General features: G+C 37.8%; 1 protein-coding gene across 1 annotated transcript in view; it reads left to right on the top strand.

Moving 5' to 3' along the window:
* Positions 1–692: 692 nt before the first annotated feature.
* The window catches only part of LOC104509061 (cytoplasmic dynein 2 heavy chain 1-like), a gene marked incomplete at both ends in the record, with an annotated part of 19,626 nt that continues 3,697 nt past the window's right edge, over positions 693–16,621 (top strand). The window contains 16 exons of the mRNA XM_010150881.1: positions 693–929; positions 1,185–1,319; positions 1,416–1,529; positions 1,756–1,867; positions 2,040–2,164; positions 3,403–3,578; positions 4,961–5,156; positions 6,337–6,432; positions 8,935–9,087; positions 9,198–9,296; positions 10,746–10,885; positions 10,977–11,205; positions 11,684–11,811; positions 13,022–13,137; positions 14,311–14,438; positions 16,417–16,566. Coding sequence (XP_010149183.1) covers positions 693–929; positions 1,185–1,319; positions 1,416–1,529; positions 1,756–1,867; positions 2,040–2,164; positions 3,403–3,578; positions 4,961–5,156; positions 6,337–6,432; positions 8,935–9,087; positions 9,198–9,296; positions 10,746–10,885; positions 10,977–11,205; positions 11,684–11,811; positions 13,022–13,137; positions 14,311–14,438; positions 16,417–16,566 — 2,334 coding nt within the window. The remainder of the gene's footprint in view (positions 930–1,184; positions 1,320–1,415; positions 1,530–1,755; positions 1,868–2,039; positions 2,165–3,402; positions 3,579–4,960; positions 5,157–6,336; positions 6,433–8,934; positions 9,088–9,197; positions 9,297–10,745; positions 10,886–10,976; positions 11,206–11,683; positions 11,812–13,021; positions 13,138–14,310; positions 14,439–16,416; positions 16,567–16,621) is intronic.

Here is a 16,621-nt window from a genome sequence, read left to right as displayed (position 1 = left end):
CAATTGCTCACCACCCGCCAACCCACACATAGCCAGATCCTGAGCACAGAGGGTCAGAACCAGAGAGCCCGAGAGCTGGAGCCCAAGAGCAATCGCAGCAGACTCCGAGCGAGCCCCATGAGTGGGAGAGCAACCGAGAGAGCCAACCGACCCACCAACTCACTGTCTAACACATGAAGAAACAAGCTGGGGAGCAAGCAAACAAGCAAGTTATGGCTCCCTGGCCCACTCCTGGCTTATGTACTGAGCATAATGTTTTACGGAATGAAACACCCCTTTTGGTCAGTTTGGGTCAGCTGTCCTGACTCTGTCCCCTTACAACTTCTTGTAGAAATTGGGAACACAGGTGAAGTATCAGTAGCTGAAAAAAATCCTTGAATTTGCTGCAAGCACTCCCCAGCACCAGCTAAAAAGACACCTTATCAGTACTCTTCTCAGGGCAAATGCAAAACAGCCTCATACCAGGTACTGTGGAGAAAATTAACTCTATCCTGACTAAAACCAGCACACTTGGAGACTTTTAAGAGATTTATTGAATCTGAAACAAAATGATCTGTTATTGATACATTTGTGTGGTTTGAAATCAAGATCTTACACTAGTTTTTAAAGGACGTGATTGTAACATGGTGTAGCATTTAAAGGAATTATTTTAAACAAACATAACCTATTGCTTTTGTGTACTTTTTTGTGTTCTAGGTGGCTCACTAGGAAGATATGTTCAGAGAAAATTAACAGCTTTGAATTTGTGGGAGGATGTTTTTCACAGTGTTAAAGAAAATTTAAAGGCTGGCATCTTGATTTGTGAGCAGTGGGTGTCAGCTTGTGAGTACCTAACTGGACAGCTGTGGCAATGTTATACGCTACATCCATGGAAAAATGAGAAGTATTTCCCCAGATTGCTAGCCAACCTTGGCAAACGTCTTGAGGAGGTAGAGATTTGAATTATGTACATTTATTTCATTGGGCACAGAGTTAAACAACATTGTTTTAAGTTAAAAAAAGGAGTGAAAACACTTTCATAGCCTTTTCAGAGTTAGCATTCCATAGTCCATGTGTGCCTGAGCCTTTCAAAAGTTTCTTGTAAAAAGGAGAGGGATGACATGTGCTGCTTGTGTTTTTTGCTTCTAAATGTAAGTTTTATGTGAAAATATGTTGGATATTTCAAATATTTTTTTCCATTATAGGTGCTAACTGTTAGAACTCTGCATGAAAAACTTACATTCTTTTTACCAGCTGGAGAACAAAATGCTTTAGATCTCGCCCACGTGTTTGAACCCTTTGCTGGCCTAAATCCTGTACATTATAATCCTTACACAGAGGTATAACGCTCAATTTTGATTTATTCACATTATTTATCTGACTTTTTATGATGTGAATGTTAGTCCTAAACTAACCAATGAACTTCATATCTCTAGCCATTATGGAAAGCAGCAGTCTCTCAGTATGAACGAATTATTGCACCTCTGGAACAAAAAATAGCAATCAGATTGAAGAGATTTATTTCAGAAATTCAGGACAGTCCTCAGCAGGTATGGGCATTTTTGTAGTCTGAAAACTTTCCTAAAGATAAAGTTACTGAATTCTTAAGTAGTCAGTTTAGAGCTCAGGAATAAGTACTTAGAGCCAAAGACAATACTTAGCAACAGCGCTAATGAGTAGTGTGTGCTGGATTCAGTTAAACCACGACAAGTGCCAGAATATATTTAATTTTTTTTCAGGAGAAAGAGGTAACTTTTTTTAAACTTCATATTCCAGCTTCTTCAAACATTTCAGAAATATAAGGAACTGATAAAGCATCCAAATATAGGCAAAGAATTGCTTTTTGAAAGGGAAACATTGCTAGCAAGACTTCAAGATTATGTCAAAGGTAAAAATGTATTTAAAAGTATTTAATTCAGTTAATTTTTTTTTGCAAATACTGGAATTGTTTACTTTTAGAATTATGTCAGTATCCCTAGTGTATTTTTATGTATACAATAATGATGTTCAGCTTGTTCTATTAGGTTTCTGGTCTAACATGAATCTTTTGCTTGTGTTAGACTATCAGAGAGACTTTGAAACTCGATGCCATGGTGTTCCTGGTGATGTTTCGGGACCACTGTCAGGCAAAAACCTTTCTGAAGTTGTCAATAATATTGTATGGGTACGGCAGCTGCAGCTGAAGGTAACAGATTCCATTACTGTTAAGACAAAATGTTGTCATAGAATGTAAAATGTGGTATTGGAGATTTCTGTAGGGAATTCCCCACAGAGAAATGGTGGACCTCCTAAGAGTAACATAATCGAGATTTCCTATTAGTGGCACTGCTTGCTGAGGTGAATTTTATTAACAGAAGGCAGTGTTTTCATAATACACTGAACTGCCTGCTTTTATGATTTTTTTTTTTTTTTTTTCAAAAAATAAGTCCAAAATTCTGAGAGGAGGCATTTTTGTTAAATTTTACTCTCCAGTTTGCATTTTAAAATTGTATTTAAGATTTACAGATAGCCAGATTCTGACATCCTGATTCTCACTTGCTATTACTAAGCTGTGTAATGTCCCCTTGAAGTCAAAGGGATTTCTTGTTAGTACTTTTCTGTGTCGGTGCCTGGCAGGGAATTTACTACAGAGACTCTAGTAAAAGTAAATATCAGACAATTCTTTGTTCTCTTACAACAGGAGTTTAAAACATATTTGACTCTATTTTAACATATGCTATTTTTGCTAGTTTGTATTTCCCCTTTAGTTGGAAACTCTTGAACTTTCCTTGAAAAGTATTGATTAGTAAAAAGTAAAGTGTTTTCTGTAAACAAAAGTGCCCCTTACAATGACTATAGATTTGAATGAGAATAGAAGTTACTTATCCCAGAATAACTATTAGCCCAGTTTTTAGGCATTCACCTGTGATTTGCAGAAATCTCAAGGTCCCATTTCAGCTGAATGCGACAAAGGCTGGAGGTCTTAAAGGTGTTAACTTTGTGTTGTACAGAGAGAACAACAGTGGCTCAGGCTTCAAACTTATTTCTTGTGCTTGGTGTGGCAGAGACCTAGAGAGCAGTTCAGCTGATGTGTCAGTTGTGTTTCTGCTTCAGGCTGTGCTATTTTTCTAATTGCTCTCACGTCTCCACCTATTGTGCACTAGGGTTTTGATTGATTTGTCCACATGTAGATGTGAAATCCCACTTGAAATACCTTTCATTGTTGGTATGGACCTCATAGATACAACAGAGGACACATGGGAGATCTGTACCTTTGTGGAGAATTAACTAAAGGTCAGGTGGGGTACTCCAGGGGATCTTAATAGTGGTAAACACCTTTTGAATCCCACTTCAATGCTTTTAATACTGATTTTATTGGGGTGATTTTCTTTTCTAAATAAATACTGGGAAGTTAAGCTTCTTCACTTTGTGTTTGTGTTTAAGGTGGATGATGCCATCAAGCTGGCAGAGGCTCTTCTGTCTGACTTACCTGGATTTCAAACATTTCATCGAAGTGCAGATTCTTTTCTGGAACAGTTAAAAACATATGAGCAAGACCAATTTGATGATTGGTCTAGGAATATCCAGTCAGAATTATCAAATCCCAAGTCAGGACTTTGGTAAATACCTTCTTGTTTAAATAATGTTTATGCTGAAATCTGTAGTGTGGTGGAATTCAACAGAATTTGACAAAGGAAATAAAAACATTTTACAGAATTACAAAATGGAAGAGTTTATCATTATTTCATCATCCTGCCAGGCTTGGTTGGTAAGGTGAAGTATACAGGACAGTGTTAATAGCTAATCTTGCAGTTTCTATTAACACCTGAAATGACAGACATGTTTGGTTTTCTTGTTGTTAGTACTTGTTGTCCATTGTGATCCATATGGTGATAAAGTCTAGAAACCAGATGAGATTAGCGTGTAGCTGTGATATGCAGGTGGCACATGAAGAGTAACAAATGAATTGTTATTCACAAGAAATTCTGCAGCCTAAGTAGAACCAGATGAAAGGAGGGTAAGAATATCAGTGTAAACCTCGTGAGTTCTATTCCCCTAAACAATTAAATAACTTTATGGCCTATTAAAATATCTTTTAGCATTTTTTTAATTGATTGACCACATACAGATGCAGACAGAAGCTGAGTGCTGCAAACTTACTTTGAAAAAAGAATTTATCCACTGTTTCAGAGGATAAAGGAGTTGATATTTATATGTAAAATTATATTTTATGAAAAACACTTAAATATAAGAAATAAACAGATTCAGACCTCCAGTATGTGACAGCCATCTAACATGCTAGTACCTTAAAATTTTGTTATTATGAGATTTTAGAAGATGTGAAGAGATTAATTAAAAGGAAGAGGAAAAGAAGTAGCTCACTGCAAAGGGGAGTGCAGTGGATAAGAGAACTAGAAAACTATGAGGAAAAAAAGTGAAAAAGTACGTAAAGCTGAAGTTTTTATGGAGGAAACCTAGAAGGATGGTGGTAGCTGAATTACTCTAGTAGAAAAAAAAAAGATTGGACTCCTAAAGACTCCTAAAACCTCCTAAAGATAGGCTGATGCTTTTACTAGCATCTGATTGTTTATACCAAAACATTCCACTGTATCCCAGTCCTAGTTTTTGGATTGATTGCCTCAGACAATTTCTTCCCCTTTGCAGTGCTGAAGGCTGGGGCCTGTGAAGTGCGTGCTTGAGGGAGTATGATGGATCCGGTGTATTTGAGAAATACTGTCTAGAATATTGTAACAAGCCAGAAAAACTTCACGTGCAAAACAAATAGGCATTGTTCATTTCTTCTTGTCCTCACTGGCTTTAACTAAGAGGAAAGTTACTGGAATAATTTCCGAGAAAATTAAAATGTTAATAAACATAGTAAAACATAACAGAATTACATCAAACTTTTTAGAGTTGTTTACTGTATTATTATAAAATGCAGTTAAGGAAGGATAAATATCAAATTACATTCAATAATATGTTTAATTTGATTTTGGATTAGCATCCAAGCTAATAGTCCTGTAATGGAGTTGGATCACAGTTTTGGAACACTGAACATACTTTACTCAGATCATTTGGTGACTCTCCTAAGAGAAGTCCGTCAGCTGTCAGCACTCGGCTTCGCTATACCAGCTAAAATACAGCGTGTCGCAAACACTGCGCAGAAGTTCTATAAGCAGGCGGTCATCCTCAAACAGGTATAAAATTAAATGCCACAAGAGCTTCCTGTTCTGACTTCCCAGCTTCAGTAGTAGAACTTTTCTAGACTATTATCTTTTCTAATTGTGTGGTTAAGCTGTTTGCTGTGTTTGTCTGTATGAAAGTTACTTGTTTCTTGAACAAATTATCTGAGTCCTTAAAAGAAAACAAAACTAAAGAAATGCTTTACAGTTTTGGAATGTGTCGTCTTTTTGAACCAAATGAGTTGTGATATTAAAGCCGGGTGAAGTTACTGTATGAATATACCAAAATAAGAAAAGTAATTCATTGGTCTGCTGGTTTTAGTATTAGTTTCTGATTATTATAACTGAAGGAAAACGTCATAAAATGGACCAGCTTGTCCTTACCATTGCTAATTTTCAACTGAAAATGTAGTGCTAAGTATTTCAATGGAAATCTATTTTTGTGGTTTCGTTTTTGTTTTTTTTTTTGGGGGGTGGGGTGGGGAGGTGGTATTTTTGGATTGGTCTCAATGCTGCAAAAGTTTTTATTTGGCTTATATTTCAGTTGAAACACCATGACAGATTTTCTTCTGTTAAAAATTTGTCTGTAAATACATAATCTCAATTCACTTCTGCATGAGGTGTGACTGGTACCCAAGATACCTGTACAGCTAAGGCAGGGATGACACAAGACCTACAAGATACCCATGTGCTTGGATATTTGACAGGTGCCCAAGTGGAAACCTTGGTCATAGAATCATAGAATGGTTTGTGTTGGAAGGGACCTTAAAGACCATCTAGTTCCAACCCCCTGCCATGGGCAGGGACACCTTCCACTAGACCAGGTTGCTCAAAGCAACATCCAGCCTGGCCTTGAGCACTTCCAGGGATGGGGCATCCACAGCTTCTCTGGGCAACCTGTTCCAGTGCCTCACCACCCTCTCAGTCATCTCAAAAGGCACTAGATATTTATGTGTGGACAACTAAATCGAGTTGTAGGGTATCCCTCTTACTCCAGCTCCCAATCTGGAAGTAAATAGATGGTCTTTAGGTCTTGTGTCATATCCTGGCAGATGTCATGGATACTTGAATGCCTCTGAAATGGCACTAGATGCCTACACTTGTATAAAATAGTGCAACTGTTCTGCTTAAATCAGAGTCTGAACCTATTTCACTTAAGGTGTTCTTGTAATATTAATCTCTCCATTTTTTACAGGTGGCACATTTTTATAATTCTATTGATCAACAAATGATTGAGAGTCAAAAGCCAATGATGTTACAATCTGCTCTGGCATTTGAACAGATAATTAAGGTGAAACAATTCCTCTCTTCGTATTTTTAATTTCAGCGGTACCTGTGCATCCTTTTTCTGTTTAATGCTAGACTTTTTAACTTTAGCCTTCCCATACAAGCAATGCCATCTGTTTAATTAGCACTTATTGAAATCAGTGAGCTTTTTTTTTTTTTAATATTGTCATGTAAACAACTGCTTGCTCATCTTTTTACTTTGGATATTAGTGTGATATGCTCTGTACCAATTACTTTTAGCGTTTGATTTTAGACTTGAACCACAATGTTGTCAATTCCTTAATACTTGGGAATGTAACTCCTATTTTAAAAGTTCTGAATAATACTATTTTGGTCTATTTTAGTAAAAATGGCATATACATTATTCTGGAGATAAATGTGTGAAGGCATGGTTTCACTGTTTTGACTGTTATTAAATCTATGTGTATTTTGTAATTCTCTTGAATATGTGTAATGCAAAGCTGAAAGTGGATAGGTTCTGGTTTATATTAAGACAAAGAATCTGGATCTACCTAATTATTGTACCCCCCAAGGACTTGGAGGGTACTGGTTGATGAAAAACTGAACATGAGCCGGCAGTGTGCGCTGGCAGCCCAGAAAGCCAACCGTATCCTGGGCTGTATCTGGAGAGGTGTGGCCAGCAGGTCGAGGGAGGGGATTCTGCCCCTGTACTCTGCTCTGGTGAGACCCCACCTGGAGTGCTGCGTCCAGCTGTGGAGCCCTCAATATCAGAAGGATATTGACCACTTGGAGCGAGTCCAGAGGAGGCCACGAAGATGATCAGAGGGCTGGAGCACCTCTCCTGTGACGAAAGGCTGAGAGAGCTGGGCTTGTTCAGCCTGGAGAAGAGGAGGCTCCGAGGAGACCTCATTGCAGCTTTCCAGTATCTGAAGGGGGCCTACAAGGGTACTGGGAGAGGACAAGAGCCTGTAGTGATAGGACAAGGGGTAATGGGTATAAACTGAAATCAGGGAGGTTTAGATTAGATGTCAGGAAGAAATTCTTCACAGAGAGGGTGGTGAGGCACTGGAAGAGGTTGCCCAGAGAAGCTGTGGATGCCCCATCCCTGGAAGTGTTCAACGCCAGGCTGGATGAGCCTTTGAGCAACCTGGTCTAGTGGAAGGGGTCCCTGCCCATGGCAGGGGGGGTGGGACTAGATGATCTTTAAGGTCCCTTCCAACCCTAACCATTCTATGATTCTATGATTGTCTTAGGCATGCAGTTTGTTGCAGCAAGTTGGTGTTCAGACGTAATATAGTTGCTCTGTGAAGAGGTTTGGTGTTTTTTTTTTTGTTAATTGCTAGGAAGTTTGCTATACTTAAAGTTTTAAGTTATTTTAAGGAATTTGGAGCACTTTGGAGGAATTTTAAAATTTATTTTAAGTTTTCTGCTTTGAAGGGACAATATGTACTTAAAAATGATACTACAAACTACATTTTTTTAATTCTTTATCTCTATTTTATGTTTGAAGAAGCATGTTGTATATCATGGATTTCAGTTTACTGTTTTTGATCAGTTTGAAGCACTCGACCCTCTTCCAACACTCTTACAATGTGAAAACGACTGGAGAATTTTAAGATGCCCCTAAACTCTATATTGGGCAAGAGAATAGTGCCTCCAGAGCAAGTATTACAGAAACAATTGAAAACTTGCTTCTGAGAACAATCTTGCAAGTCAGAGTGTAAGAGGGGGGCTGAAAGTAGAAGGGATATTGGGGTTTGGACTGGTTCACACAAAATGGTGCAGAGTCCAGACCAAATTGTAGGTTCAGAAGTGTCCTGGAAAAAGTTCCCAGACTGTCTCTTACATTTTGCTTGGGCTGGCTGCAGATTATGCCAGAGATTCCTGCGATGTGCAGACACTGAGACAGTGACAGTGCAGAAGTTGAAAGCCACAACATATTATCCTAGATGATATGATTTCTGTCCTACAACTTTTAGGAATAGGTCCAGCTGTGGAACTTCAGATGCTTTTGTCCTTTGAGTTTCTACTGTAAACTTAGAAAAATGTATAAACTCCCCAGAATCTTCAGAAAAAGCCCAGAGAAATGGAACTCCCCAAAACTGATTATGAGTCAGTGGAATTTTACAGTGCAATTAAAAAATTTATTTAATGATAAACAGGTGAAGTCAGATAGCAATATTAGTGTCACAATTTGGTTTTTGGTCTGTGCAGAACAAAGAAGAAAGGACGAGTTTAAGGTCTTTGCTCAGCTTGAGATGTCTGATTACGCGTGTTGGGCAGGTGTTTCAGCATCAGTGAATTTATTTCAAGCTCTGTTAGGAGTTTGGCATTAATCCTTCCCTCATGCACTGGTGTAGTTAAAAATGATATGCCCACACCTCTGGGGTTTGCCAGATTATTATGTCTCCAGTGCAATAGTGAGAGTGAGGTGCTCCATTTTTCACTCGGAATAAGCCCATCTTTCTCATACTATCACTTCCTGTGTGCTAGCTGGTAGACTGTATTTGTCGTTAAATCTTACAAAGTTTGTATGTTTTTCAAGCATTCAAAAGCTGGTCCTGGGGGAAAAGCTCAAGTAACATGGGATAATCCTAGAGAATTGGATGCTTATATCCAAAAACTCCAAGCTGCTGCTGAACGGCTTTCCACTGAAAATAGAAAACTAAGAAAGTGGCACACAAACTTCATTGAAAAGGTATATTTTCCAGGTGAAATTGAAATCACAGCTGTTATAGCTAACTTCACCTTTTCTTTCATTTATGTGGTGATTAATATGTTTATTATCCTTTAAAATTCTTTAAACAGGTTATATCGCTCATGAATATTGATCTACTTCGGCAGCAGCAGCGTTGGAAAGATGGACTCCAGGAGCTCAGAACTGGTTTTGCCAGCCTTGAGTCACAGGTATTTCATTATCATGTTGCAAATTGTGAACATTTGACTTTTCAGCTGTAGTCAAGATTTAAGACAGAAACAAAGCATGATTGAAGTGCAGCCTTCCAGTACCTGAAGGGGCCAACAAGAAAGCTGAGAGGGGGCTTTTTACAAGGGCCTGTAGTGACAGGACAAGGGGTAACAGGTTTAAACTGAAAGTGGGGAGGTTTAGATTAGATATCAGGAAGAAGTTCTTCATGGAGAGGGTGGTGAAGCACTGGAAGAGGTTGCCCAGAGAAGCTGTGGATGCCCCATCCCTGGAAGTGTTCAAGGCCAGGCTGGATGAGGCTTTGAGCAACCTGGTCTAGTGGAAGGTGTCCCTGCCCATGGCAGGGGGGTTGGAACTAGATGGTCTTTAAGGTCCCTCCCAACCAAAACTACTCTATGATTCTTAGCCTTTCTAATGCAAACTCCAATTATTTGTTTGAAAATTGTTTTGGTATTACAGATTATTTTATATGGTCAATTAACTAAACTGTTTTCAGTCCCTTTTTTTATCCTTGACTAGAAGTAATAAAACTTAAGCAACTGTAACCTCTTTCTACTATCCAAAATTACACGATGGTATAGTCTTACTGCTGGTTGTCATCAAGATTTTACATATTTTTTTAAAGACCCTATTTATAATCATCTAAAGTCTTAATTAAGGTAATTGCACGTTTTAATTTCTGAAATCATTCTGTTGGAAGAGTTCCTCTGGGCCACCTTGAATTGTGGGGCAGACCTTAACTGTGTAGCCTCCTGCAACACCCTTGGACTGCCTCCAAAGCCCTGGCTGAAAATCTCTATCCAAATAAATAAGAATAGAACCTGTTTAACTGGAAGAAGTTTCTAATTTCTTTTTTAACCTGTGTTGTCCTTTCGAAAATTCCTGGATATCTTACAAGTGACCATTTGCAGATTTGAGTGTATGATATGGCTAGGGTTAGGTTATCTCTCATTCTGCCAACTCTGTATCTTATTTCTAGCACAGTCACGTGCATTTTAGAATGCTTTGAAGAATATCATAGTAAACCAATGGACGATGAACCTCAGTGAAGTTATACTGAACTGTCATAGAGATGGGTTTGGTTTGGATATTTTTTATTCCTGTATTAATTTGAAACAAATGTAATAGATCTAGATCTTCTTAATATTAAACTTGTTGTAGAATCAAAGAATGTCTTGAGTTGGAAGGGACCCACAAGGACCATTGAGTCCAACTCCCTGCTCCTTGCAGGGAAACTAGCTTGAAACTAAACCATATGGCTAAGAGTGTCGTCGAGGTGCTCCTTGAACCCTGACAGCCTTGGTGCCGTGACCACTTCCGTGGGGAGCCTGTTCCAGTGCTGTGATACTTCAGGCATTGTAGTGTACTCAGTTTCAGCTTACAATTATGGTTTAAGGAATAAAATAATAATAAACATTGTTAAATTTCAGGGTTTCAAATCATGTGATATGAAAGCTTGGAGACAGCACTGGAATCACCAACTTTACAAAGCTCTGGAGCATCAGTATCAAATGGGCTTAGAAGCACTCAATGAGAATTTACCAGAAATAAATGTTGATCTAACATTTAAGTAAGCTATTTTCTGTTTTTCTCTTCAGAAAGTATTCTGGCTCAGATTACATTCAAATATTAGTTTTTGTATGATTTGTTTCACTTTTTAGGCAAGGCCGGTTGCAATTCAGACCTCCTTTTGAAGAAGTACGAGCGAGATATTATAGAGAAATGAAGAGATTCATCTCCATTCCGAATCAGTTTAGGGGAGTAAGTGAAGCAGAGGCAGAGTCTATATTTACTGTTATGACTGAAAGAAATGCAAATGGATTTCTGACTGCATTCGGTAAAGCAGAGGATTTGTTCAGAAGACTGACAGATGTTTCAAATCAATTCAAGGTATTTTCAATGACTGACCCATGCTTTTATGGTTTTTTTTTTTTTTTAAGATTTGTGTCATTTTAGGCTTCAAACATTCTAGAAGTAACTGGCCAATGACATTTGTGCGTTATTGTCCTTTTTTGCAAGGCATATAAGCAAAAGCTTTGTAAGTCCATCCATGTTAAGCCGATCACTTAAGCACATACCTAGCTTGAAAGATATGTTCAGTTCCCATTGAAAACTCAGCATTACAGCTGTATTTATACTCTTGTTCAAAATACGTGTAGATTATCCTTAAATGTGTCAATATGTCAAACCATTTTGTACCTCCTGATTTTTGCACTAAGAGAATCTGTAGGTAACTGAAGGATCACAAAGGTTAAAGAGAATGTAACTTGAAAACTTAAATAAAGTATTTTAATATTATTGAGAAGCAGAGTTTTTTAATCTGGAAAAAATTTCTTTTCCATGAAATAAAAAAAATAATGTTGGAAAGGATTGGATCGTCATTGGCCAAGTAGATGTGGAAACTCTGGTGATGACACATCTTTCAAGCAAACAGGACTGGGAAAAGAATTTCAAAGCATTGAAAGTGAGAGGGAAAGAAGCAGAACGTCTTCCAAGGTATAGTGTTCTTTTGTTTAAATAATGTCTTCTATTACATAAAGGCCGTAGTAAAATAGAAATAATTCTTTTTAATGTGGAGATACAGATAGAATTTCAAGTGTCTTTAAAATATTAATGTATTTTTCAAATGTTTAGATTTTTGCTTTTACTTTTAGACACTCCGCTGTATCTGCACATCATTCTCTGAAAACTTTTGGTGTCTTCCTTTGGTATTATGGGAAACCCTCTCAAAAATCAGGGCTGATTTTTAAATACTACAAAACAATTCTTTTAGCTATGTCCTGTAGACGTGGAGTATGTGTGGCAGTTAGGGAACAGACTTAGCGAATGCTCATATATGAAATAATTCCAGTATTGAAACACTTGATTACCTCTTATAGCTTAAGATATGCTAGTGTAGGCTTTTATTCTTACATATATTCACATGGGATTTAGTATATTGCATGGTTCTCACATGAAACTGGTGGGAATCATGTTCAGATGAAGGAGGAAGAGGTAACATTTCATGCAGGAGAAGGGACTGATAGAACTTGTTGGCTAAGTGATATCCTGAGTATTAAAGATTTTCCTGGGTTCAAGGAAAGACTGGTGAATAGAAGAGAAAGTGGATGACGTGTGTTATGGGCAGAAACCATACACGGCTATGAAGTGCTGTGAGTTGAAAATAATTGGTGTTGAGAGAGGATATTCAGGAAGGTATCAAATAAGGTAGCCCTTTTTCTTAGTGTTCTTTAGGCATCTACTGTGACCATGTCACTGTGAGGTATTAGATATGGGGCCTTGAAATGACTCACTATACCTCTTCTCATGTTCTTAGGACTTTTGAAGTCTGGGTTAGTAAGTTATCATGGGAATTATTGATTTAAAGACATGACTGTAAAAATCATTAAAACATTTTTCTTTTTGAGTGTAGAAGTAGTCCTTTTGAATTTAATGACATGTTATATAAAATCAAGCATTTGTAGGAGCAGAGCATTAGACCTTAGTACCAATAAAACTTCATATATATGCATAATGTTTATGAGTATTTCAATACTATGAGTAATTTTCTCAATAAGCTATGACTTTTATTTGTTGATGATGAGGGAAATCTTTTCTAATTAGGGTACAAAATCAGCATAAACTATAGTCGCATATAGATCTTAAAGATCCTGACATGTAAGTATATTACTGAATATTTGCTGTTTTTTAATCTTTTCTCTTGAAGCACGATCAGGATTGATTGTTTAACTGTTAATTGCAACCCTGTGAAAACTGTAATTGATGATTTCATCCAGAAGTTGTATGATGTTCTTGTCATTTCTTTGAGAAAATCTATTCAAGGTAAATAACTTCAATGAATAGGACTTTTTGTTTGTTTCTGTTGTACTTGTGGACATTTGTGTAATGTAAATACTCTTTTTAAGAAATGCTTTACTCTCAGGCACAGTGAGCTGCAGAAATCACAGTGCAGAGAAAGTAACCTGTTAGTAATGGCCTAACCTAAGACTCCTTGATGTCTTCATGCATCTTTCTCATTCACTTGTTTTAGCCACATCTGTTCTGGATGTGAAAGAAAACATATTATCTTCCTTGTTTCTTTTGTCTGAAGGAAACGTTTTTGTCGTTTCAGGGAGGAAAATTTAATTGGTGTTTGAGGGTGGAAAATTTCTTAGGCATTTGAGGGTAATTGAAAGAGGCATCATGAAATGTTGTAACTAAAAAATAGTAGATTTTACTTTCACAAATTGAAATAGTTCATGAAGAGTTACAGATAGTTATTCCATAAAGTTACTAGTCACTTAGATTGTCAAAATGCAGAGTGCAAAATATTTCCTTATTTTTGGGTGGTCACTCTATGTCTGGAACAAGTAGACAAAATGGAATAAGGTGTAGAAATACCGGTGCTTTATGCTTTAGATGTAAAGCACGGGAAAACAGGGGTTGTGCAGAAAGTGAATTATTTTCATTTCCTGAAAGATGAATTGTTTCCTGGAAGATGTATTATTCCCTGGAATTGTACAGCTCCTTTCTCAGCACCACAAAGATCTACCTTGGTAGACAAATACCTTATAGCCTAATCAGGCTTTTGTTTGTGAGTCTTTTCAATATTTGAAGCAAGGTGGCATTAATTTGTTATTTTCTTTAAAGAAAAAACGCAAACCCCAAAAGCAATTTTAACTTCTGTTTTTCTCCATTTACCCAAAAAAGACCTATACAGATTTTGAAAGTGTATAAACAAACGCCTTATGTATTTACCTTTAATTCTCAGAAGGGACACATATGGTCTAAATCATATGCCGAATGCAGTGGATTGCATTTTAAAAGATATGTGTAAACACAAATGCACAATTTTTATTGAAAAAGCGTATAAGATTGGGGTCTGCAATTTTGCAAGCTGGTACTTTGCATACACTATCATATGACAATCTTGTATCACAGTACATTTGTCTGACTTGGATATTTCTTACTGCAAATATTTTCTCCATGATAACTTTATTTTCCACCTTTATATAGCTCATCTAGGTGATGTTTCTTCATTTCTCACTGATGCCATGGAAACATTAGTGATTAGGCCCCAGACTGTAGAGGAAATAGCAGAGGACAATTTAAAATATTTAAACCTACATGAACAAAAGGGAGGGGTAAGATACTATTTTATCATATACAGAATAACAGCTGTCAAAAAATGTCACTGCTTTCTAGTATGGAAACGTAATTAATATAACTAGTTTAGTACATGCAGTGGCCGTATAGGGTCAGGGCAGCTGACCTACTTGTATTTTGTTTGTCTCTGGTATCATCAGTCACTATTTCTTCTCAGTTCATTCTCCAGTTCTTCACAGGTGAACTATTTTAATACCTGGAATAACATAGTATCACCAGTAAACTTTATCATGCCAGAGGTTAGTCTCCTTTTCCAACTCTTTTATAAACACCTTGAGCTGTCCTGCACAGGTACCTACAGAACTCCACGGGTGACCTTTTTCTCCTGCAGGAACTAGCCATTTTCTTCTCTCTGTTTTCTGTCTTTCACCCAGTTAGTTATTTATGCAAGGCTTTTATGTCAAGTTTACCAGGTTTCCTTAAATGCCTTTGGTGAGGGTTTGTATTAAAAGCTTTTTGGAAACCTGACTGGAATACATAGTTTCAATTTCCTTCATCCATACCCATCCATAAGGATGCCTTTAAAGAACTCTGGTAGTACAAAATTGTGGAATTCTACAAAAGCCATATTAACTCTTCCAGGCGGGACAGTGCTTATCCAGAAAAAGATGCAGTTCTAACGAATGCATCTGAGTTTAGATGTGTGTGTGCAGGTGCCTGCACTGTGTGTCCTGTTAATATACTCAGCAGAATTCTGGTTTAGTTGCCCACAGTGCAGTTGTAGAGTTGGAGAGATCCACATCCAACACCCACACAAGACTAGCAGATGTAACACAGGCGTTCTGGGGAGCCTCTCTGTTCCTGTGGTTGCAAGTGGAGGCCAGGGGAGTGCCTTAGGGAGTGCCCTAGACGTATTTGTGAGAAAGCACATCAAGTCCCTGGTGAATGTAGTCATAGCCTAGAGCAATCTGTTTTACCGTAGACACCTTGTGCCTGATCCTCCTGAGCTGATTTCTTAGCTCTGTTAAGAGCTCAATGAAGTTGTTCATACGTAGGTGCCTCCTGTTTTGGGGATGTGCTGGCATATCTGAGAGCTCTATATAAGGCTGGCAGAAATGTCGTAGAACATAGGGATGACTCATAACTTTCAGTGTAGTGGATGTAAGGCAGATGGGATAGACTAAGGGATCTCAAATAATTCTGGAAACCTCTGTGATTAAATGATCTAGTCCTTAAAAGATCACATAAAAGTGAGAAGCCTCATGGATTTAGATCAAAATAGTTCAGTAAGTGAAGGAAAAATAGAAGAAGAAAGGAAGGAGGGAAGGCAGACAGACAAGAAAGAAAGAAAGAACAAAACAAATGGGCAATCGCTCGCCGTCTCCCATGGATAGACTGATGCCCAGACTATTCCTGAGCTCCACCCCATTTTATTGCTGAACATGACAAAACATGGCATGGAGTATCTCTGTCTGGCTGTGTCCCCTCCCAACCTCTTGCACACCCCCAATCTATTCAGTGGGAGTGGGGGGACAGAATGAGGCCTTGATGCTGTGTAAACACTGCTCATCAATAGGTGAAACGCTAGTGTGTTGTCAGCATTGTATTCATCACAGATCTAAAACATAGCACCATATGAGCTGCCTTGAAGAAGGAACTCCATTCCAGCCCGACCCAGCACACGTGTACGTAGTTACTGACTTCTGTTGTTCTGTTCTTGAACCTGATTGAGTGGATCTCTGCAGTATGTAGAGGCACTTACTGTTTCATAGTAAATACTCACTTCTGTATATCTCATGTCAGGATCAAGATTCAAAATTTCTCTAAATACCTCAGCTACTACTTTTTCTAGTGTTTTTATCTTATTCTATGAGCAGTATTAAAAAAGCAGATTTATATAAGTATATAATCTGTGCACTCACACTTGACAATTCTTATGTATTTGCTTATAGTTTGGATAAACAAGGTTTGCTGAACTTTTATATACACACATATTTTTAATCTGTTTGAATTTAGATTTTTCTCCTGTTTCAAGAGGCTGAAGATAAAAACAAACTGTTGCGAACTGTGGCAGGTGCAGGTTTGGACACTATCAGTAACCTAAGAGCTACATGGGATAAATTTGAATTAATGATGGAAAGCCACCAGCTTATGATTGAAGAACATGTAACAAATAAAGCCAACCGTATTCTGGGCTGTATCAGAAGTGTGGCCAGCAGGT

This window comes from Eurypyga helias, unplaced genomic scaffold, assembly GCF_000690775.1.
Source record: "Eurypyga helias isolate BGI_N326 unplaced genomic scaffold, ASM69077v1 scaffold2154, whole genome shotgun sequence".
Classification (NCBI taxonomy): Eukaryota; Metazoa; Chordata; class Aves; order Eurypygiformes; family Eurypygidae; genus Eurypyga; species Eurypyga helias.
This window is presented reverse-complemented; position numbering and strand designations above follow the sequence as displayed.